Source organism: Sturnus vulgaris, chromosome 3, assembly GCF_052056855.1.
Source record: "Sturnus vulgaris isolate bStuVul1 chromosome 3, bStuVul1.hap1, whole genome shotgun sequence".
NCBI classification, from domain to species: domain Eukaryota; kingdom Metazoa; phylum Chordata; class Aves; order Passeriformes; family Sturnidae; genus Sturnus; species Sturnus vulgaris.
Window position 1 is genome coordinate 17,780,479 of NC_142245.1, and position 23,156 is coordinate 17,803,634.

At 46.5% G+C, this 23,156-nt stretch overlaps 2 protein-coding genes across 8 annotated transcripts in view; one reads left to right on the forward strand and one right to left on the reverse strand.

The window, feature by feature from the left end:
• The window catches only part of CDC42BPA (CDC42 binding protein kinase alpha), a 180,973-nt gene extending 175,281 nt beyond the window's left edge, over positions 1–5,692 (forward strand). For all 6 annotated transcript variants that reach the window (XM_088161092.1, XM_088161084.1, XM_088161085.1 and 3 more), the window contains one exon: positions 824–5,692. In XM_088161092.1, coding sequence (XP_088017218.1) covers positions 824–955 — 132 coding nt within the window. In that variant the 3' untranslated portion in view covers positions 956–5,692. The remainder of the gene's footprint in view (positions 1–823) is intronic.
• A 2,943-nt stretch (positions 5,693–8,635) lies between these two features.
• COQ8A (coenzyme Q8A) overlaps positions 8,636–23,156 on the reverse strand; it is a 42,829-nt gene continuing 28,308 nt past the window's right edge. For both annotated transcript variants that reach the window (XM_014877387.2, XM_088161105.1), the window contains exons 6-15: positions 21,991–22,113; positions 18,297–18,382; positions 17,113–17,253; positions 15,927–16,008; positions 14,480–14,573; positions 13,514–13,655; positions 12,083–12,190; positions 11,299–11,364; positions 10,492–10,578; positions 8,636–10,017 (exon numbers count right to left, since the gene is read on the reverse strand). In XM_014877387.2, the coding sequence (XP_014732873.1) occupies positions 9,730–10,017; positions 10,492–10,578; positions 11,299–11,364; positions 12,083–12,190; positions 13,514–13,655; positions 14,480–14,573; positions 15,927–16,008; positions 17,113–17,253; positions 18,297–18,382; positions 21,991–22,113 (1,217 nt within the window). In that variant the 3' untranslated portion in view covers positions 8,636–9,729. The remainder of the gene's footprint in view (positions 10,018–10,491; positions 10,579–11,298; positions 11,365–12,082; positions 12,191–13,513; positions 13,656–14,479; positions 14,574–15,926; positions 16,009–17,112; positions 17,254–18,296; positions 18,383–21,990; positions 22,114–23,156) is intronic.

A 23,156-nucleotide genomic window follows, 5' to 3' on the forward strand; every position in this document is an offset into this window, starting at 1 on the left:
TACCTGGAGATGTGTGGGTAGCAAGGCTCCCCCAAGTAACAGCTTGATAGTGACATATCACATCTTGAAGTGCTGATTTTCCTTTTGACCTTCAAGTGCAAAGATTCATAAGCTATCTTAGCAACCATTCACAGGAGACATTTTATACTCAGAAGTAATTTGACAAAGTAATTTAGGAATTATAATTTTATTTAGAGCAGGAACTGGCTTTAATAATTTCTATTCTGTGCAGTTGAGACTGCCATTATTATAGGACTGAAATCCTGCCCAGTGCTAAACTCAGTCCCTCCAGCCAAGAATGTTTTACATGGGAGGGTTCAATCTGAAGCTGAACTGCAAAACTTCCCCAACTTCCCCATTTTCTTACCAAGGAGTGTGAAAGCTGGAAGGCAGCTGTCAGCCAAAATTCAGGGTCAGAGTTGCATTCTGCTGTACTCTAGAAGATCCAAGTAACTCAATAGGATGTTGGAATTGATACCCTGGGGCTCACATAGAAGAGGGAGCCACAAAGATTTCTCATTTTAGTGCAAGAGCATCCTGATGATAATCTGTGAAAAGGCAGGAGCCATTGTATCTTCACAGGCAGCCTGAAGCTGCACTCTGCTGGCATAAGTATCACTTATGCCTGCTTAAAGCAGAGTGACCTGACCACAACCTCAGGTCTCCTTGGAAATTGTGAGCAAAAAAGATCCCTCAGTATTTTTGGACAGAAGCAAAATCCGCAGAGGCCTTTGAATCCAGCCACTGTTGCTGAGACACTCAGTCACCCCCAAACTTGCTGTCCTGTTACTTACTGCTGTTCTTGTGTGTCTCTGGGCTGCAGGACTCTGACTCTCCAAGACACTCGACGGCATCGAACAGCTCCAACCTCAGCAGCCCTCCCAGCCCCGTTTCTCCTCACAAGACCAAGAGCCTCTCCCTGGAGAGCTCTGACCACGTGAGTTGGGACTCATGAACTGCTTCAGCATTCAGATTTGGCATCACATCAGCTTGCTGTCCCCATGGCTGTCCCCTTCACTTGCTCCAGTTCTCACCTTCATCCTCCTAACCCTCCTCATTCCCTGTCTGAAAAGGATCTGGGAGTAGGGCACAGAGGAAGGTAAAAGCTGGTCGCCTTCAGCACCGTTTTGGCATTGCCTCACCTCCCCAGATCTGACAGCAGCAAATGAGCAAAGCTAGGGTGTTGGTAAATATCAGATGCTGTAGATTTGTATTAGTATTGGTTTCATTTTTGTGGTTACAGCTGCTTCATTTTTAAAGACATATTTATCCCACTCCCCTTCCACTCCCCAAAAGGTAGCATAAGTAGACCAGACCAGTATCAACAAGAGAAAATTCAGAGGGATCTTGTTTTCATACAATAGCTCATTGTACTGTACAAAAGTAGCACAGAGACCCCTTCCCCTCCATGGGAAATGATCAGTATGTCAGAGGCACATAAAAGCTTTCAGCCACCACGTTTGAATGTCAATCTGATTGTCGCCAGCAAATCCTTATTGATTAAAATGATGCATATTTTACTACAGTACAGAGTTTAAATAAATATGCAGATGTTAGAGTAAAATACGTATGTATATATTCAAAGAAAAAAAGCATTGTGTATGCAGCAGAAGATGGATGCTTATTTAAAGAGCCTTTAATTTAAGATTTGTGTTGTCCCTGTTTTCATGCTCGGTGATTTACAGACTTGGAGGCCTGGCTAAAACCTCCCACAGGACAGAGATTCCGTGTGCACAGCGCTCGCTGCACTGCCGGGACAGCCCCTGCAGTGCTCTCACAACACTTCTCTCTCTCTCTCTGGCCGTAGCAGAACTTAAGCTGTAATTCCTGCTTTCCTCATAGTTCCCATCCTTTTCAGAAACAGCAGCAATTGGCAGCAAGGCCCTGTCCCAGCAGCCACGGGTGCCTGTCAGCCCGGCGGCTGCCCTGGCGCCGTGCGTGCCAGCCGTGAGCTGGAGCCTTGCAGCAGCTACAGGAGAGGTGCTTCAGGCATCAAGGCAGCTCAGTGCAGCTGGATTCAGCAGGAAAACTGTTTCCCTGGGTCAGCCTTTGAGCAGGTTTAACTCTGAAGGGAGCAGTCTTCCACATCTTCTTGAGCATCCCTAAGCAGCAAACTCTTACTGTCATTACCAAACACTGTTTGCTAATACACATCAGCCAAACGAGTGCCCTTAGCCCAAAGCTGGCCGTGGCTGGCTTTGCTGTCACTGTAGCAACAAAGAACCTTGAAGACTGACCTCACACTGTTCACACTCTAGTAGTCAGAGATGCCTGGTGACCCACAACTGCTGCACTGGCAAGGTTGGCTTTCCTCTGCCCCCTACCTGTGCTGTGGGTTTGTGCAATTTGCAGTTGTTTCTGTGTGCTCACCTGCTGTTTGGTTTCAGAAGCAGGGCAGGTTGGAGGGCAGGAAGTATTGCAGTGGAAGGCAAAGTCTGCTGAAGTTGGAAAAATAAATAAAAAGCTGAAATGGTCACCCAGTCGACAGAATAAATGAAAAACTGATACACAGCTGTATGGTAAGAGGAAGATGTCTCTTCTCTTTAGTTAGCAAGGCAGATTGTGCTTTTCATTCGGGATGAGCCTCTCTTCCCAGTAATATTGTTGCTGACTTCATACTATGACCATACTCAAACACATAAGGGCTTTTTGTATTTAGAATATTGGGGTTTGTGGGTTTCAGAGACTTGTTATGGCTCTCATTAAACCATTCTGTATTCTTGCAGTCAGCAGTTATGTAGAGTTTCACCCACACAGAGGTGTTTGGAGTTTTGCAGTTTCTGCCTTCCCTAATAGAAGTTGTAGGTAAGTTCAATCTATGTACAGTAATTTCCAGGTATTATCTAAATGTGATATAGGGAACAAGACACAGATCATCTAATCCATTTAATCATGCTGGGTCTCCTAGGTAAGATTTCTCTTTCACTCTGAATCAAGAGGCTTATCCAAGTATAAGCTCATTCAGTGTTATTTTGGGACAGGAATTCAAGAAATTATTGTAGAAACCATTATATCAAAAGCCTGTCTCTCTCCTGTTTGGGTATTACAGAGTAGCAAGCTGGTTGTGTTTGTTTTTACTTCAAACCTACTACTTTTGCAAGCCTGGCATTTGAAATTAAAAGCTTTAGCAAACAGCAAAGCATCTGAAAGTAATTCCTCCCAGAAAAGTTTATGTATTTCTGAGGGACAGATAGGCAGGGCGTTATTGGCATTATTGAAATTCCACATCAGCTTCTTTTATTAAAGGCTGCATATTGCTTCAAGTATAGCCACTGCTTTTTCCCCACAATTCCCTTGTTTTGGTGAAGCATGTCCATACACTTTTCAAAGCCTTTGCAGACTAGTTTTATATTTACTGTATGTTGTATTTAAATAATAATCTTATTTTGATGTTGAGAGAAGGCATTTAAACAGTAGTCATTAAAGACAGAGCAGCCTGCATGGCAGTCCCCTGAGAGAGGGTCACAGGATCGTTTTCCATGGACTTTTTTTTTTCCACAGTTGTGCTAAAGCTCTATCTGAAAATGGAACCCAAAGAGCCACCACACAGCAAACAATTAAATTGAGTAAACCCCTGTGTTTACTTCGTTCCAGTGCCTGCAATTTATTGATACCAAGCCCTGGCATCTTCAGGCAGAGCATAGGTCAGCTGTGTTACAACACTAAGCTCAGAGGATGAGAGCTCCACAGGCCCACACTGTTTGTACACTATACAATGTCCAAGCCTCAGCAGTTTTTTCTAGGATTTATTTAGTCATTAGTTTGGTCCTGTGCATTTTTATACGTGTTTGTTCAGAAGAGAAACAGCAACTGTTCTCTCAGTTGAAAAGCAAATGACCACATCACTGATTTGAAAAGAGAAAAATTGTCCTAGGACTTAAATAGTTTTATATATTTGGGGACCATTTGGTTACAGACTCAATTTGAAACCACACTCATCTCTTTTTGTTGGTATACATACTGCAGCTGAGCTTTCTAAAGACTCATTGGGCTAGGAAAAGTAACTTGGTCATTTGAACTGTAAGACTCTTGACTGGTATCTCCAAGGCAGTTGTCTCCTGAGGTTTGATGTTTGTTCCTTTGCACTGTAGCACTGCTTCAACTTCACAGTTCGAGGGCTGCATTTTGTTCTGGGAGCTCAAAATCTCCCCCTGAATTCCTGACTGTGGCACATGTTCTCTGTATGCAGGATGTGTATCTAGCTGGCTTTTTTTTTCCTTTTGGCTGAGACTGAAGGTGTTTGTTTGCATTTTTGACAGTGCTTGAACAGGTGAGTTGTTGAGGTTTTGCCATTTTTTTTTCTCTCTTTTGATGGCAACAAGGAATCTGAACAGATTCAGGCAGCTACTAAGGATTCCAGGTTATAGGATGGAATAGGTTTGGTAAATAGTTTTCCCCTGCACGTGTGCACACACAGGTATGTGGCTTCCTCCCACATTTCATAAACCCAAAAGCAGGGTACTCTCTTCTCTCTTGCCTTTGGCCTGTAGAAGACAGCTGGTGGTTTCAAAAAAACATTCCTGAGACTGTGGTGAAGTAGTTGCTTCTTTTCCCCTCTTTTAATTGCTGTGGCTTGTTATGAATATGCATTTTGCCCATATAAATGAGTTTCAAAACTGAGTCAGGAATGTTCTCTCTTTGATTTGATTCTGATAAGTTACAACACAGGTGTGTTATTCTCAGGTATATGGCAGAGGGAAGTTAAGGGTCTTGCCATACCAAAAAGGTCGAAAAAAAATAGCTTATTTATAGAAATGTAGTGTTACTGCACCTAGCTGGTTCACAGTGTGTCAGCCTTTCCAAATAGAACAGTTGGATTATTAACACAGAAACAGATTCTGGCTCTGTGTTTGTATTGCATGGCCAGACCCTGAATGACAAGAAAAACATGGTCTTGGGTGGAAAAAGGGTTTCTTTTCCATTTTATGAATGCTGTTTAATTTTAAATGAATGCATTAAGGGTGAAACTTACTGCAGTGCAAGTATCCACAGCTCCTGAGCCTTAGTCTGAGAATCAAAGTGGCACACAGCAATTCCTGCTGTGGGTTCTTTTGTTAATACGAGTCCATTCCATGGAGGAAATGGGACAACTTTTCTGCACTAACACAACGTGCACCCTTCTGTGCACTTTGTGTTCACAGTTTATTTGATAAACAGCCCCAGAAGCCGTTCTGCTGCAGGCTTTCCAGCCTCAATTCCAGCTCCTTTCATTCCAGCTGCAGCTCAGTACAACCTGTTTTCATTCTCCATTTAAGACAGTCATCTACAGGGAAGAAATCCACAAACAAACCAGTGTTGCTATACCTGCCTTTTTATGTATGACAGTTTCATATCATTTATTTTTAAAATATGTTTTTTAGGTTTTTCCTTGTAATATTATTGTACAGTTTTGCATGGCATAGATGTAATCACTTTTTTGTTTTAGAGTATAAAAGCTGACAAGTGTGCGTGTGGGGGAAAGATTCTGCTTTTTGCCTCTTCTCACTCTTTTGTTTAATGCCCTCAATGTTGTAGGGGACATTGTAAGAGATTCTCTGCTACAGAACAATGATGTAGATTCTTTTGCACAGAAATATTTAAGGTGGAACAGTCAACAATGTAAAAATGACTTACCACCAATATTTTATGTTGGTAACACACTTAATATTAACCTACTTTGATGTACTGCAATAAAACAGGGAACTGTTAGAAATGCACATGTTCTGTCTTTTTTTCCCACCTCCCCACATTAAGCTTTGAGGAGGAAATGGAAAAGGGAATGATGGTGCTCTTGAAGATACAACATGCTGGTTCTAACACATCTGCACAAGTGCACAGTGGGAAGAAAAGGAGTATGTGAGAAAATCAAATTCCCTTTAATAGCTTTCAGAAAAAATAACCAGAGCCTTTTGAAAATACAAAGTCAGAGTCAGTGGATACATTGCTATATTGAACTACAGTTTTCCTGACCTTTTTCTTAGGTCAGCTGTGCTGTGATGACCTAAGACAGAGGTAGTTATGTAGTTGTAGTCCCTGTTTTTGGTGTTCCTCCTTCATTTGTAGTTACACATCAAATGTTTCAGCTGTCCTAGTGTCAGAGGCTGGATTGTTAGTTAGTGTTGAGCTACTAAAATCACATTGACCTTCATACTATTAAGTACATCTCAGAATACCTGTGAAGTTTTGCATGCGTCCTGACCCTTTCCTGTCATCCACCCGTTCCTCACAGGTCAGTCTGGAATTTTCCCTGTACCAGTGTTGGTAAATCTTCCTCTTCATTCATTCCCCTGTTGGTGCAATGTTGGAAATGGCCTCATTGGGCCTGGGGAAGTTTAGATTAGATATTAGGAAAATTTTCTTCACAGGAAGGCATATGAAATATGGGAGCAGGCTGCCCAGGGAAGTGGTGGAGTCACCATCCCTGGAAGTGTTCAAAGGATGTGTGGCTATGGCACTTAAGGACATGGTTTGATGGTGAACAGAATTGGCTTTGATGATCTTAGAGGCCTTTCCCAGCCTTAGTGGTTCTGGGGTAAGTCCTAGCTTTGGTACCTGCTTCAGTCACCCCCCTGCAGCAGGAATACAGGACTGGGCTGTTGCTCATCCCACGCTGCCAGCCAGGGCATTCTTCCATTACCAAAGCCTACCAGCAATCCCTTCCAGGAACAGGCACCATGCTTCCCACTTTTTCCAAGGCCTTAGGCTGCCTTACTCCTGTTCTTCTCCTTCAGTCTAAATGTTTACTCTCTCAGCCCTTCACGCCAGTTCATGTGGATTTAAGCCCATGGCTCATCCCACTGAGGCAGCTGCTGTAGCTCTGGGACATACCCTGGTTCCTGTGCTCTGACTTTTCAATCAGTGTTTTATTTCTGATTTCCCAGTGGTCCACTTGCACATCACAGCTGTGAAGGTCTTGGGAACTAGGCCTTCTGTCAGGGATTTGGGCATTAGAAAAGCAGAAGCTGAACTGCATGTTCACCTCCTGTTCAGCTCCTCAGAATTCATTTCCTGTTTTGATGCAGCAGCCAGGTTGCCTAAAGAAAGAGGATAGGAAAAATCACTGCTACCAGAGGTAGCCTGAATCTTGAGCCTTTAAAATGGAAAATCTCTGTCATTAGAGGCAGCTTTAATCTCCAGCTTGCCCTACCCTGTGCAAAGAAGAAATGTTTTTACAAGAGATTTTTCTAGACCATAGAAGCGTCCTGCAGCATTGAAACGGTCACATCCTCAACCCTGCAAGCAGAGTTCAAGCAAATGCAGTGGCTGGCACAGACCAAGTGTTCCTGCTCACTGTACAATGTCACTTCTCTGACTTGATGCCAGTTTCTAGCTCACGTTTTGTACCCAGCTGTTCCTCTGACATACAATTCCTTCTGTCACAAATCTCTCTGGCCAAAGCTACAGCCATTATTAATGTTTTCAGAGCATACACAAAAGGCCGGGAGAATTAGGGACTGAGAGCTCTAATTAGTTCTCCTAATAAAGCAACATCTCAGCTCCTGCAAGTTGCTACCCTCTTGCAAATGCTAAACAACTCTGCTGTTCAGCTGGATGTCATTCCCAAACACTCTTGGGAAGGGAAGTGTTTGCCAGGAGTTGAACACTCTTGCCCCAGCATGGTATACACAAGATCTGGGATCACATGGACAAGTGCTTACTGGAAAAGTGAACTGTAATGCTCTAGCTTACTCTGCCACCTTTGCAAGTTCTCTGAACATGCTGGCCTTGAATCTTCAGTTTCAGAAAATCTGCTCTATACTCACCTAATCTAATTCCCTTGTCAGCTTTTTATACTTTGTTTTTTAAACTTTAACATAAGCATTTAACAGCTCAAACAACTCCACTGTTTTTACAGCTGCAATGTCTAGAGCCAAAGGAGAAAAACTAAACAATGTCTATCAGAACTCCAAACAAGGAAAGTTACTGTAACTTTGTACACTGATAAACTGCTTGATGCAAAACTATTACTTCACTGAACAGCAGAGTTAACTCTTCTCATGGGGTTAAGAATAATCTGATTGGTATTTTGAATTAAACTGCACTGCCTCTTGTTCAACAAAGTCTTAAATGAAGTGGCTTATATGTTTATGGCTTTGGAATAAAGCAAATACCATAACCTGTTTTCCTATTTCTCAAAGGTCCCTCCTGAGAGAGACCATTTATTCACTTACCTGTTCTTTCCCCCTGAAGTATCAGCTGTCAGGATTTCACACTTGCTAAGGTGTAAGATCAGACAACCTGGGTATTGCTGAGCTCTATTATCTGAGCAGGACCAGCTGAGACTGCTGGTAAATAAATACCTGGCACCTGCCAGAAAAAGACACCTGCCTTATGAGCACCAGGTAAGCCTCAACTGCAAGAGCCTCTCCTTCACAAGCGGAGGAAAGGCAAAGAGATTTGTGTTCAAGAGACTGCTAACAGAGTGATTAAAACAAAGGAAGATTAAAAAGCAAGTAAAGTACCAGGGATTTTCATGGCATGAACAGGCAACAGGATGGCCAGGCAAGGGTCATAGCAATTCCTGGAGCAAACAACAGCAGTAAGAGGAGACCTGGGAGCAGCTGCTTCTGCTCAGCTGCTGTTTATCCCCCAGAACAGGACAGTGCTCACCCGAGTGTCCATTCCCACACCAGAAGATGACACAGCCACAGACAGGTGGCCCACTGCACAAGCACTTGTTTATTGACATCAGGAAGTCGTACAGGTACAGGCTTTGTACAAAAACCTACAAAAGTCAATTTCCTAACTTGACTCCAAGAGATTAAAACTGTGCGTCTGGTTTGAACTGTGTGACCTTTCAGCGGGAGCTGGAGCTGCTCACCACAGGCACGACGTTTGTCTGCCTTGCTGCAAGTTCTGCCTTACAGGGAAACACACAAAGGAGGGTCTTAGTAAGGAGTCCAGCAAGCAGTGGATGTCAGAGTTGAGAGTTGTAGCTTATCTAACTCGCCCTCGGGAAAGCTGATACCTACCAGACAGTGCAGAATCCCACTATTTGTGCTCAGATATAGCTCTGCTGATTGCATGTTTGACTCCCAGAACTGAGAATGAGCTGTGAGAGTGTGTATGCGTGTGTTTAAAAGAGACTGGCACTCAATTCTCAGACTTTTAAAATATTTCCTATGTTTAGCTTGCAAGCCAAAAAGAGGCAGAAAGCATAAAACTTCTACTTACACACACGCCTCTTGCATTAAATCAATGTCATTAGAATCCAGGAGGGTTCTTAGACTGCCACCACTTGACTTACAAAAACGTGGGGGAGGTGCTGGATGTGTCTGTGGTAGGGAACACCTTGGTATTTCATTCTATAAAGTCAGTATGAAAACTACTTGAATTCCACCTCACCTCGAAAGAGGGAAGGTTTTTAAAAACAATTTGTGGAGAATTACAAATAGGTTTCAATATTAAATTCTGCTCTTGTCCTCCTTCCCCTATATAAAACCCTCTCAAATATGCAGCCACCATCACAATGTTACAAATGTATTCAAGGTAGTCAGCTGGTGCCCTGAAGCAGCACAGAAGCACTCAGAGTTTCCTGCAAGCTGCGGGCTGTGCTGGCAGTCCAGGTAGGACAGACACATCAGGAAAGAGCAGCTTTGTCCTCGTGGAATGCACATCTGGCTTCCAGGGCACAGGGCTGCTGCATCTCAAGAGGATGGAGAGCTGGGGAGCAACGCAGGGGAGGCTTAGAATGCTCTCTGCAAGGCTCAGCTGAACCGGGCCCTCAGAACAAGTTCATTCTTACTACTCCTATGGCTTCTTGCCCCTACTGCTCCAGTATTTGCTGTATGCCTCTTGGAACATGTTTTTGCAGGGAATTTTGGCCTTCAGTTTGGTGCAGATCAGGAAAGAGCCGCCCATCTTCCGATGAAGAGAATACGTCTCCTCCGGCGGGGGGACGAGCCGATGCTTCAGCATGATTGGGATTAAACCGTGGATCTTTTCTGTGGTGCTTTGGTTGCCAAAATCAAAGGGCTCCTCAGATGCAAAAGCCTCTCCCAGGATGAGGACAGCATTTAAGTGGGCATCTTCCATTTCCTGCCCAGAAGGAAAGAGGGATAAGTAACATCACTAGCCATGACAACTATCTGGGAGGTACAGAAATGCTAACAGCAGCAGCTCAGGAGAAATAGCCCTGTCCAGGACAAAGAGAACCTCCAGCCCCCAGCAAGAGTGCAGAACATTTAGTTCATACAGTTTAGAGCAATTAAACCTTCCAGAAGACTATCTTCCCAGTCATGAAATTTCAGGAATTGTTATCACCTGCAGGCTCTTGTAGGGGGAGAGAAGGAGGGACAGTGGTTCTGAGGCTAGTTGTATCCTCATTACTTCTCCTGCTCCCAAAAGAAAGTGAGAACAAAAGCCAAAACCCTTTTTACCCTCTTCCCTCATGCTTACCAAAAGGGCTTTTGGACTGACACTTTTACCACATCAGAAAATCTGGGAAAGTTCACAGACCCACAACTACTTTATCTGTGGCCAACACCAAAATCACACCCTTCTGCTTCATACCTTGATTTCATAGCCAGTGAGGAATTTCATTTCAATGGACTTCTTCAGTACTCTCTCTCTGTCCATGTCAGCAGCTGCCTTGATTACCTGAGTAGGAGGAATACTTTCAGGAGAGCCAGGAGATGACTGAACAATGTTTTGAGCACAGAAATGTTGCACAGGCCACAGGAGCACACATCAACACCACCCACCTGCTCACTCCTTTGCCCTCTCTTCAGGGGCTTGCATGCTGGGCAGGTTAAGAGCTACTGGCTAAAAGATCCAGCTCTTCCCAACAGGGCTACACATGGCCCAGAGAATGTAAAGGACAGCAAAAAAAAAAAGCTTCACAAAGAGTCAGCCCCTCCCCCAAAGAAACGGCAGAGCTGACTGTGGGCAGCTTTAGGTGTCAGCTGCTGGCCATGACAGCTCAGTTACTATGTGCAGAACATGGTGATCACAAAAGAAGCACGTTACATCAATTCATCTATCTATCTGGAAAAGCTAGAAATCTCAGGAAGAGGTGGGGAACAAGCAATTCCTGCATATCCTCATATAAAAATCACAGAATTGTGAGTGCTGTGATGCACCAGGCCCCCCCAGCAAGCATCACTGCAGTTCACTTTTGTGAACATCCCAACTCAGAGAGCAGCTTGCAGCACATGTGCAGACACCCATGGCAATGGATGAAAGAGGAACAGAGATCACTCTCTTGCTTCTAGCCTTGCTTCCCTCCACACCAAAGTGTATTCAAGTACAAAGTGATAACAGCTAAAAGATAAGAGTATTTGCAAAATCAAGTGCAGCTCTCTAGGACACAGTCCTCACCTCTATGTAGACATCTGTGAACTTCTCATCAAACCCTCGCGTTGCTCCAAAGTCCAGCAGGGCCACCTGGAAATGGACAAAGCCATCTGTATTAGAGGGTCAACCATTCTGGTAAAACCTGATCTTAGGAGTGCTCCTGATTTCTTCAGAAAGCTCAGCTGGCTTTCCCTGCATCCCCAACTGCCCCAGTTCCTTTGTTCCCAGTCTGCAGCCCCAACAGCTGCACCAGTACAGGGCTGAGGAGGAATGGCCGATGCCCAGTGCCCACAGTGCCACACCTGCTCTGCTGACAGCTCCACTCGGGCTTCATGTGCAGGGACAGAGCAGCACTAAACCTTTTTCTAGCACTTTGCAGCACAGACCTCAAGGAATAAAAAGGAATTCCCTACAGAGCACAAACAAGCAGCCAAACCAATGTGCAGGAAGTGCTACCCTTATCTTCAGCACAGCACGAGAGTATTTAACTGAAGAGTCCTGGGCTCAGGTGTGTCCTGGTAGAGCTCTGCCAGCTGCAGCTTCCCACTGACCACTTTCAAAACAGATCCTGAGGCTAAGGAAGTAGCTGTGGCTGATCAAGGGCCAGGCTTACAGCAGCCCTTCTTTCCTACCCAGCCCTAGGGAGGGCAAGTGGCAAAGGAAGGTTCCCTGTGCTATCTGCTCATGCCTCAAGGATAGGAATCAGAGAATCTGAGTAAGGGCTAATTAAACTCTGGGAGTGAGGAATAATCAGAAGCTGGTGAAAACCAATGTTTGTATAGGCAGAAGAGTGGCTGCTCAGGCTTACCTTGTGCAGCTGTGGGTCATAGAAGAAGTTTGACCAGTTGGGGTCAGTCTGCATGTACCGGAACTCAAACAGCTCTCGCAGGCACAGCACCAGGATGTTGTGACAGATCTTGAAAAACAAGGAGACAAGAAACAAATCAGGAGGGCAGCAAGCCCTACTCACACCTGTAACTTAGAGCAGGCATCAGCAAACAGGGAACACATCACCACACCAGCAGGAACCACGTGCTCTATGCTGCAGAGCTGAAGGAGCACCTCTCAGCAACTCCCAGCCCACACCTGCCATGGGACATCCTTAGCAGATGGCACAGATGCTCCAGTGCTCATCCAACTGCATTCTGGTTCTGCACTTTAACTTTCCAGCATTGACTGGAAATGGGTGCACCACTGGGTGCCTGCAAGAATGGGAATCTTGCATGATATGCAGAGCCACACCTCGGGACTGACAGGCACAGAGAAGCAAGAGTAGCAATCCCTGAAGACCCCTCTGCTGAATTACATACTCCAGCAGAGCTTTCTTGTGAGAATTGCTAAGCTGGACCCTGTTCAGCAGAACTGCCAGCCTCACTCTGCCCCTCTCCAGCTTCTGCAAAGCTGAATGAAACATCATATCCAAGGTGGAAGGAAGAAAGCACCAAATGCAAGCCCGACCCTGCTACAGAACACTGCCATTTGGGTCAGAAGGCAGAGGGTCAGCCAGGCCAGTTGCTTATAGAAAATAAAGGCTGCTTCTGCAGCAACACCCCAGCTCATAGCCTTTTAAAATGAGTACTGGTGATAGAGCAGTTTATTGCTGGGGACAGTCTCTAAGAATAGGCAACCAGGTCTGGCACAGCTTCAAATCTAATGTGACACTGTTTATCTAGAGGAACAGACTCTGTCCTCTTCCCCAGTGACCTGCTAACAGCTGACAGCTCACACCAAGAAACACATCCAAATACCAGGACAGTTATTTCTGCTACTAGAACAGCTGCTTGTCCCACTACAGCACTCCAATCCCTGGCTATATTCAGCACCAACACCCACCTACCCCCACATCCCTGCTCTTGTTTTACTGACAGGTACTTTTCCAGCAGCCCTGTACAGCACAGGTCAGTCCTGCAGGAATGACATCCAACTGCCTGCACTGGGATGATTCTGCAATTCTGCCCAGGACAGCAGCTGCATAAGACCCCTTTTCCCTTGCTGACAGTCTCACCCAAACTTAAGGTCATCAAAAATGGCATCACACAGAGAGGCTACCTCACCTTCAGCTGCCCTTGCCATTCACCTCCTCCTGAACGCTGGTGCCTGCAAGGCCTAAACAAGCCTGCAGAGACCCTAGTGTCAACTGCCACTTTCCCAAAACAAGTCTTCCTAGAGACTCCAGCCCTGCCACAAGGCATCCCCCAGTCTGGCAGTCATGGGCAGAAGCACAATCTCCCCAGTTTACCTCATTTCGAATCTCCTGGCTCAGCCCTTCAGCTTGATCCAAGGGAAAGCCAGACACCAGCTCTGTGGTCAGCACGTGCTTGCTGCACAGCTCATCTATTACTCTTGGGACATAAAAGAAGGGGTGGTCTTTCAGCAGCTCCCTAGGGATGGAGGAAGGAGAGGAAAACATTTAGGAACCCTGAGAGCAGACAGACCCATCAGCAACACCTCACAGAGCCCTTCACCACCCCACACCCTGGCTGAGGCTGCCAGGATATGTTTTCCTCAGCAATTACAGTAGGGATTAAGTCAGTAGAAACTCTGCCAGTGACTTACAGCTGCTGCCAGCTCCTGAGGTCGCATCTCCTGCCAGAGCAGTGATATTAAGAAGGCTCCAGGCCGGTGCATCAAGGGGCACTGGCCTCTTTTGCTCACCCCACTTGGCTTTAGGGCCAGACTACACATGTGAAAGAATTACTCTGCCAAGGGGAGCAGTGCCACAGGGACAGTTCTGCAGCAGGACAGGAAGAGCATCCAGCCACCATGTAACAATAACCTGGATGCTATGGCAAGCCAAGGGAGCAGGCAGCACTGGTGGTGGTAACTGCTTTAAGAGAGCTGAACTGAAAGCCTCCTAGGCTGAAGGATGGGAGAAGTTCCCAACAGGCTGAGATGGGAGCACACAGAGGAGCACTGCAACCCAGCCTCAGGAGTTACTGCAGCACCTTCACGTGTGGCAGAACAGACAGAGTTGCACGGGAGGAGGGAGGATAGGTGATGACATTTCACCCGACTGAAGCCTTGCCCAGTCGGGTGAGACAAGGTGGTGATTCTGGGGGACAACTCAGGCTGCAACCATGCACCCTTCCCCTGGGCCATATGGCAGGGCACAGCAGTCAGCTCCCCATCCCTGAAGTTAAGCAATCTCTCCTGCCTCTCACACACACACACAGAGAAGGGGCTGAAGGTGATGGTGGCAACATACTGGAATTTCCTAGCACAGGCAGCTTCTCTCAGGTAGTCACACTCCAGGGCCAGCTCTCTGCTCACGACTTCAATCAAGTGCTCTGGGAACAAACCTGAAAGTCAAACAGCACAGGAGAGAGCAGGCTTAGAAAAAAGGATCTCCTCAGGCTAAGCTTTCCACAGCTACAGCTGAGGAGCAGCCTCTCTGAGCTGAGGAGTACAGGAGGCCCCAGAGAGGCAAGGAGTACTTCCAAAGAGATGTAGTAATCCCAGGCCCAAGCTACAGAGCTGCTCCTAAGTCAAGGTACATCTACACCACTGCTCTATACAGCAGAGCTCTGTCCTCTCCCAGCTCCACCCCACAGCCCAAGCTGTCCATTCCTATTATTGGCATGGCTGTGCAGGGACACACCCCAAAGACAAGTACCCAAACACTGGGCAAAAGCAGGCTCCAAGCCATGCCTGCCTCCAAGTGGCAGCAGGCACTGCCAGGTAGAAACAGTCAGCATGACTAATACAGTGCACTGCAGCAGCAGCACGTAGCCAGGGCCTGAGATGCCAAGCCCAGTCTTCTTAGTTTTGAAGCTGGAAAACGAATCTACTTCATGGGCCAGACACAGCTGGGACTGCAGCAACCTCTGCAGGGCCCTGCACAGCCACCAGAGAGAACAGTCCCAGATTATGACAGCACCCAGCCTGATTTTAGAACATTTGCATAGTCCCACTAATATTTACTGCTGCAAACAGGTATTTGGAAAAAGGAGTAGTAAGTCCTGCATTCCCTGTGGGAAAGGGGATTTAGAACTTGCTTAGTGTCCCAGCACATGGGTAAGTTTGACAGTTCTGCACAACTCTCATTGGAAAGAATAGAGAACGTCTGAGAAGAGCACAGAATGGCAGGCATGGAGGGGGGCATGTTTCTACAAGGGAACATGGAGAAGAATTATTTCTGCCAAACAGAGCAGGAAGTAACAGAATAAAGTAAGACTACCTCACCTGAACACTGCCCACACTCCAACCCTAGAAAGCCATCAAAAGTGAGTATTCCCAGGCACCTTATATTTTGCCAAGAATCCCTATGGGTCTGTCTCTATAGAGAACACAGAGACAAGTGCAGGTTACTCTGGTGGATACGTGCCTACATATGGCCAGAAAACATACAGGTGCATTTTCCACCCCAAAAAGTGGGCACTAGAGCAGACATGTGTCCAGCAAAGGCAGCAGCAGATCTGCAGCAGAACAGGGAAACAGAGCATGGCTCCCCAAGCTGGCCCTGCACCCTCTGCCCACATCTGCTCCCTCTCCTGCCTTCTGCAGAAAATCTGCTCCTGGGCAGACTTAGTATCCACAAGTCCCTTTCCCCAGTGTTCAGAGGGACACATGAAATGCGCTGCTTGAAAGGGGTTGGCAGAACTCGACCTGCACCAATGGGAACACAAGGCCTGCCAGGGTCTCTGTCTTTTTACCTTCAGGGAGAATATTGCTCATGCTCAGGACAGCCATCAGGTTGTTGACATCACTGCTGATGCTCTGGGCGACTCCGGGGTACTGTGGGACAGAATGGGAGAGGGCAGTGTTGAGATTAGATGACCTGGTTGTACAGGGCATGATAAAAACACCTGGCTCAGCATCCACTGCCCCCACATCACAGCCACCTATAGCCTGGCAATGAGCCAGGGCATCCCTGAGCCACACAACCCATCTCTAAAAGTTTGTTCAAAGCCCAGCATCAAAGCCAGGGGGCAGACAGAAAGGCTAAGATGCAGCTCCTTGCAATCAGAATGGCGTGTTCAGATCCTCTGATGGGAATTCTTCCAACACATGAAAGCTTCTCAGACACACACAAATCTCACAACAGCCACAGTCAGTCATTTCCCTCCCACAGTTGAATGCACACACCCCTGGAAGCCCCAGTGTGTCATTCCCAGCAGTAGGGCAAGTGGTGAGGCCCCAGCCCAGTCCCGGCAAAGGCAGCTCCTCCTGTTCTCACCTTGTCTGCCAAGAAGGGAAGGAGCCTGCACTGCTGAGGAGAATGTGTGCTGATGCCAGAGGGTTGAGTTTCTGCTGCTGCTACCTTGGCCTGACTTCAGAGAGTACTTGGGACACAACTGGCTTGAGAAGACACCAGCGCCCATTGATACTATTTCCAAAGTCTCCCCATACCACAAAAACCCACCACTGAGTTGACCAGCTTTGCCTGGGATACTGCTCAGTCAGCAAGGGACCTCACTCCTTGGGATTATAAACCATGCTGTACAAGAAGCTTTAGCTCTAGAACTTAGTTTTGTTGGAAACAGCCACCTGAGGTTGCTGACACCCAGAAAGGGAACTGGGGTATATGTACATCCCAGAAAGGGGACTGACCTATGGAGCAGGTGGCTGCAGGTCCCCTACAGCCCTAAAAGTACAAGCAGTCCCTCAGCACCATTATCCCATACTGCAGTGAAATATCTATGGAATGTCTCCTGCTCATCTGGACTCAGACTGGCTCAAGCTGCAAAACCTTTCCTGTCTTTTCCACTCAGCTTGCAGTAGGTAAGATATCACATCTTCACCTGCATTAAAACGTTTCTTATTTGTCTAGCAGTACACACATAGCTCCCCTGCCCTTCTGTGACCACAAACAAGACGTGGCTGGTCTGTAAAGCCTACCTGGATTTTCATGGCAACTTCTTTCCCGTTTTTCAAACGTGCCAGATGAACCTGACCAATTGAAGCAGCAGCAAAGGGACGTTCTTCAAAGGACTCCAGTTTATCCCTCCAGTTGGGGCCAAGATCGTTGTTCAGAGTTTTCTGCAAATAAATAGAAAGGATCAGGGTATGGGAAACAAAGATTTAAGAGTTTCAGTTTTGGAAATCATGTTCCTCTAGGGTGACTGAGTTCTGAGTACCTATAACCTGCTTTCTACATCATCCTCTATGCCTTAGCATTGCACACCAAGGCAAGGAGTGGTCCAGCCAGCAATACTGCTGCAGCACTGAAAAGGTGCTGATCAGAGCTCTGCCCTAAAGGACAAATCTTGAACACAAACATCAACACTGCCTTGGCAATACAAACCCCTTTTAGGTGCCACTTGCTATCTTCCAGAAAATGAGCAAGGAGTTAGCTATTTCTCCTCTTTCATCATGCTGCCAAGCTAAACAGAAGCAGTCCAGGCATGACTCTTTAAGGCAGTATTGACAGTTGAACATCACAGCCTGCTCTAGCATCTCTTTTGCTACCCTGCCAGGCTGCAATATTTAAGTTCTAGCTCTGCTTAGTGTCTTTCAGAAGATAAGTAGTGCTGGCAGTTCCTTTTCTATCACCCTTTACACATTAATTTACAGAGAATATACACACTGGGGAAATCAAACTTAGTTCACTTCATTCTGGGTCTTCTTGATGGCAAGTTAACCAAAATGGTAAGGGCAAAGCTGCTGTTAATTTTCCAGCAGACTAAAGCTTCTAAGTCTGCTTCTAAAATGGGATGTAGACATATCTAGACACCAGCTTAAGACCCACAAGAAAGACAAGAGGAAACACAAGAGGAGGCTACACTCAACAAGACCCTATAACCATATTTTTGTGCAGCATCCTGCTCCATCAACATTAATCTCAGGAAATGAAAAACTTCCACATTTTCCCCCTCTGTCTAGACCCAAACTTCCATCTTTTGGATAGAAAAGACAGCACATAATTGAGAGAAGGAATCATGTTACCCACAACTGAAAATATGTAACATTATCAAAGTATTCTTTAAAATCCCCATCCAACTCCCTTACTAGGGCATGTCACGGGTGACATTTTTTCTGTCCATTGTCCCTTTCTCTGATAAGCACTCAGGAATATTCCTCACCGTCATCTGCTTTATTGGCATGAAGTCAGCACTCTGACGTACACGCTCAAAAATCCTCTGCAGGTGGGGATTGATGAAGGCATCATCTGCCAAGGGAAAGTGCACAGCAGTCAGTGCAGGCATTGCATTCTTCACCACACAGAGAAACGTGCTCCTGCATTCAGACAAGTCAGGCTGTCCTGCCCCGGGCACACCCTGGTGAAGGCTTTAGAACTAATTCTTTAGTTCTTTTGGTGTGGTGACAGACTGCACAGACCCAAGAGTGGAGTGCTCTGCCTCTGTCACACACCAGCCCACTTTCTGACTGGCAGCAGTACAACATCTAGGTCTAGGAGAGGCCATTGCCTGCCTCATGGAAACACAGGACACGGAAGGGATCCCTGGAGAACCATCCCAACACTCCAAGGTTCCCGACGTGGTTTAATCCAGTTCATTTTAAGGGGCAGCAGCTCCTCTAGAATGCTGGGCAATGGTAAAACAACACTTACACAAGTACTGAACTCTTGGAGAAATCAGGATTCAGCATCTGCTACTGTAAACAACTGCCCAAAGGCAAAGCAACTACAAGTGGACAGAGCAGAACACAGCTGAGAAAAAACTTTTAAGTCAGAAGAATTTAGCGAGCAAATATTTACACTCACAAGAGGAAGGGCTGGGGCATCTTGAAAGATTATTCCTCGGCTTGAGCAAAGGCTTTTACAACAACTCAGAAAAAAGCTACCATTGCTGGCAAACTTTTCACTTCATAACTTATTAGAGAGGAATCTGATTTATCTGCTGCTCTCCCAACACCGGAAAAGTTCAGGCTACACGTGTTGATCCTGAGAACTGAACCTGCACATGCGATTTTGACATTCAAACAAAAAAATATTGTTCTTCTCCAAATACACGTGCATGAACCACCTTATGTCTATCCCAGGAAATAAGAAACAAAGAGTGACCGTAAGAGGACTGTCCTGGGAAGAAGGGTGGAAAGGAATGGAGAAGAAAAATAATGTAGGGATGTGACATTAACACTCAGCATTGTTTACAAATTCCCAAGGAAGCCATAGCAGCATTTAAAAGTACTGACAAAACCGCACTGTGGAACCAACAGTGTTTAAGAAGAGCTCCCATTCCATCACTGGAAGCTGAAGAGGAGCAGGCTTTGCAGGAACAGTGAGTACAACTCCTGCTGTGACGTTACCAACCCGCAAGAAGGTGAGACATTGCATTTGCGTGTGCACCTCAAACACTGAAAGAAACACCTGCTCTGTCACTGATGGTGTATCAGTGCCCAGCCTCTGAACACTCTACAGAAATATTCTCAGGGCTATGTGAAGGTATTAGCCACCATGCTGCAACGTGTCACCTGCACTGCCAAGGGTGACTGGGCAGAAGGAGAATGGATCTCACTAAGAGAGACTCCCACTCCCAGACACCGTTTGTGTCAAAGCATCAGCATCTGCCACAGGCATTCAGGATCGACTTCCTTTATTCTGCTTACTGCTGACATCCATAAACCTCTCAAGGGGTTTCAACCCCTAGTCTGAGAGAGCATCCATCTGTAGCTGGGGAGCTGGACCACCCCCACCCTTTGTTCATGACGTCAAATAGCCAAGAAACCCGCAAGTCCAGGCTGACTGTACAGAAACTCAGCAGCAATGTCAAAAATCAGTCTTGCCGTGGAAGCAACTCTGCCAAATCCAGGCTTACAACATGCTGATGAATAAGGTTTTACGTCTTTGTGGTCAACTGGTGAGGCCTTACTGGAACACAAGATGAAGCAGGAGCCAAGGTAGGGCACTCTCAGCTGGCAAATGCAGCTGCCTTTCCAACATCTCCCAGAACACTGGATGACTGGGGGCCTTTGGCATCTTTTCTGTGCATGACCTTTAGGAATGTGGGTGCCTAACAAATCCTCTGACTCCCACATCAGGGAAACACAACAGACCTCAGGAGTTTTAAGGATACTGTTTTATGACTTGTGCTCAGCTACAGGGAGCCTCTGCCCCCAGTTAGCACCCAGACCTGCTGACAGAAGCAGTCAAGTCAAACTCACCAGGCCATAGAAAAGCCCATGAAGTGGCAGGACCTGCATGAAACCCTCCTGTCCAAACAGCCACCCCAAGAAACGGACACTCTGCATTGTTGATGGTGTTTGATTTATTTCACCACAGCTGTCGCCCAGCAAGGTCACCATGGGCCTGTGTTCCTGTCAGGCACAGCAGAGTTCACACACTTACAGCAAGAGTCCAAATGAAGGCTGGACTCCTGCCCCGAGGTTGCTGAAGGCCTGTTCCTGACACCAGAGTGAAGTCAATCAGCAAGTATTTGACACTCCTGCCAGAGCACCGTAACATTAGGAGACAGCAGGCAAGTTACAAAAATCCAGAGCATTTCTGCTCCTCAGAGCCAGCCTTTCACAGCTCCCCTCTCTGCACTCACATCCAGGCCTAGGGCAGCTGTGACCAGGCTTGGGCACGCAGCAGGCACAACTCAGTGTTGTCCCAAGAATCTGAAATTAATCCCACCTATGGCAGATGAGTTTAACTGCAGAGCTGATTTCCAGGCATGGCTTGCTGAGCCCACATACCAGAGGCATTGGAAAGCAAGGAGCACAGGAGCTCCTCCTGGATCTGCACTGTGAGCCATCAGTGGCACCTGGCAGTTTCTAGAGGGTGAGAAAACAGCATGTGGGTGGCAGCCTTTGACACAGCAGCTGATGCCTCCCACTAGGCTCTGCCAGGTGGCCATCAGCCTGGCACCCAGATAAACCAATTAGCAAATGAAATGCCAATCAGTGCTTTCTGGGACAGTGAACTGATCGTGTTCTGTCCCAGAGTATTTAAAACTCTACTAGATCCAGTCTCATCAGCTAATACCTACAAAAAAATCAAGCAGAAGCACAAGCCAAGCAAAGTGAGTACTTCAAACACTCAGACACTTACTCAGTTTCAGAAACATATTGAAAGCTATTTCCAGACAAGTCTTACAGCCATGTTTGGCTGGTTCTTTCCTTTCCTATCAGGCTGGGTAAGAAGGCAAACTGGAAATATCCAGATAAGGTTTGAACTGAGCACACCTGCCATCTCCCAGGGGTAACCTAACAGTTCAGTGCAGACACTGATGTCACTCATGCCTTCACCTGTGGTCACTGGCCTCAGAGCTCGATGGGTTAAATAGCAGTGTGAAGTCTTTTCAGGATGGAAACAAGTGTTTTATACCTGATAAGATTATCAACTGTACTGGCTTTTCCAGTAAAGCTTCAGTGCCCACAGAGCACATAAACCATGAAAAGCTTGCTATAATGGGAGAGTATTGTGGATATAACCTTGACCACTTTTAGTCAACAAAGAACAGGATCACATTCTTGTTTTCACCCTTCTCCTTTCTAGGAGACCTAGCAATTAGAGTGTAATACAGCTCTGCTTCTTAACAATTGCTAGTAACAGACACTAAAATTCACATTGTCACCCTATTGTCAACCAGTACACAATAAGGACATTGAGAGAGTGATGGTGTGTAAGTGCATGCATCTACTTATTTCATGCTGGGATTAGATGGAACTCAAACATTTCCATCACTGCTCTCACAGGAAAAAGCCGTTTTTCAGAATCTCCACATTCATTTGACACTGCCTGACTGCAGATGGCTGACCCCGTGTCACACTTGGCAGCACTAAGGACAGCTAAAGACCTGGGCAGCCACTTACCTTGAATGCTCAGCATCTGTCCCAGCTTCAGTGCCGCTCCCCGGACCTTGCACAACGTCCTCACAATCCTTTCTGCATTGGCCTCTGACAGGAACGGGCTAGAATCCATCACTGCTTTCTTCCCTGAGGGCAAGGAGAGATAATGAACCTTTATCTTGTCATGCCCACCCCACTGTGTTAGCCTACATTCAATAGGAGATCTGCCTTTCCCTAGGAAGTCAAACTAGGACTACAGAGAGTGCCTTCACTGCAGCCCAGGAGCATGGACTGAAGTTGTGCATGTGCCTTGAGACAACTTTGACATTGTTGGCTTCAGGGCCAGGACCAGCAAGTAACAACCTCCAAGAATGTGCTGCTCTGTAAACTGTCTGGGATCCTGGGTAGACACTGGTGCTTGAACTCACTGTGCCAGCCAGCACAGCCTAAAACACTGTGCAAAGGTGTCTTGAGTCCCACAACACAGGCTGCAGCACAGCCATAGCCTCAGAAGGGCAGCAGGAGTGAGCCACAGCAAGAGGGAATCCTCAAAAGCCTTGGAAGCACACTGGCACAGACCAACAGGCCTCTTCCCACCTCTTAACGTGAAAGCTTGCACAGAACAAGGCCGAACTTTACACACTCAAATACACACTTTCCTGTCCCCAAGCACGTGTAAAGCCTGATGTCTGACAGGCTCAGAGAGGTCACAGTTCCAAGTATGCAACAGGGGGATTGCATGGCATAAGAAACACTTCCCCTCCACTTTAATTTTTTTTATTAAGGGAGAGGGGAAAGAGATTCTGATTCTAGTTTGTGGTCCCTTTGGGAGAAGCAATCCAGAGCTACCTTCCAGGGCAATGCCAGGGACAGAGAGGGCAGGCAGAAACCCACCCACCTCTTCTGCTGAGACTGCAGATCAGCTCCTGCTGATAGAGAGCCAAGCAGGAGGAAGGTCAGGCCTTGCAGCAAGGCTGCAGAGCTCACAGCTAATATGCTGATCTTGCACTACATCATTTTTAGAATACTTAAGAGGAGCAGAGGACAGAAAAGCCAAAGCCCCCATAAAACAATAAGCAGCACCCAAAAAGGCACAGCAGATGAAAACAGCCCTGGATATCTTAGGCAGCAGATGGAAATTTTTGGTGTGCCATGTGCTGACTAGAGCAGGCAGAGAACCTCTCCATCTC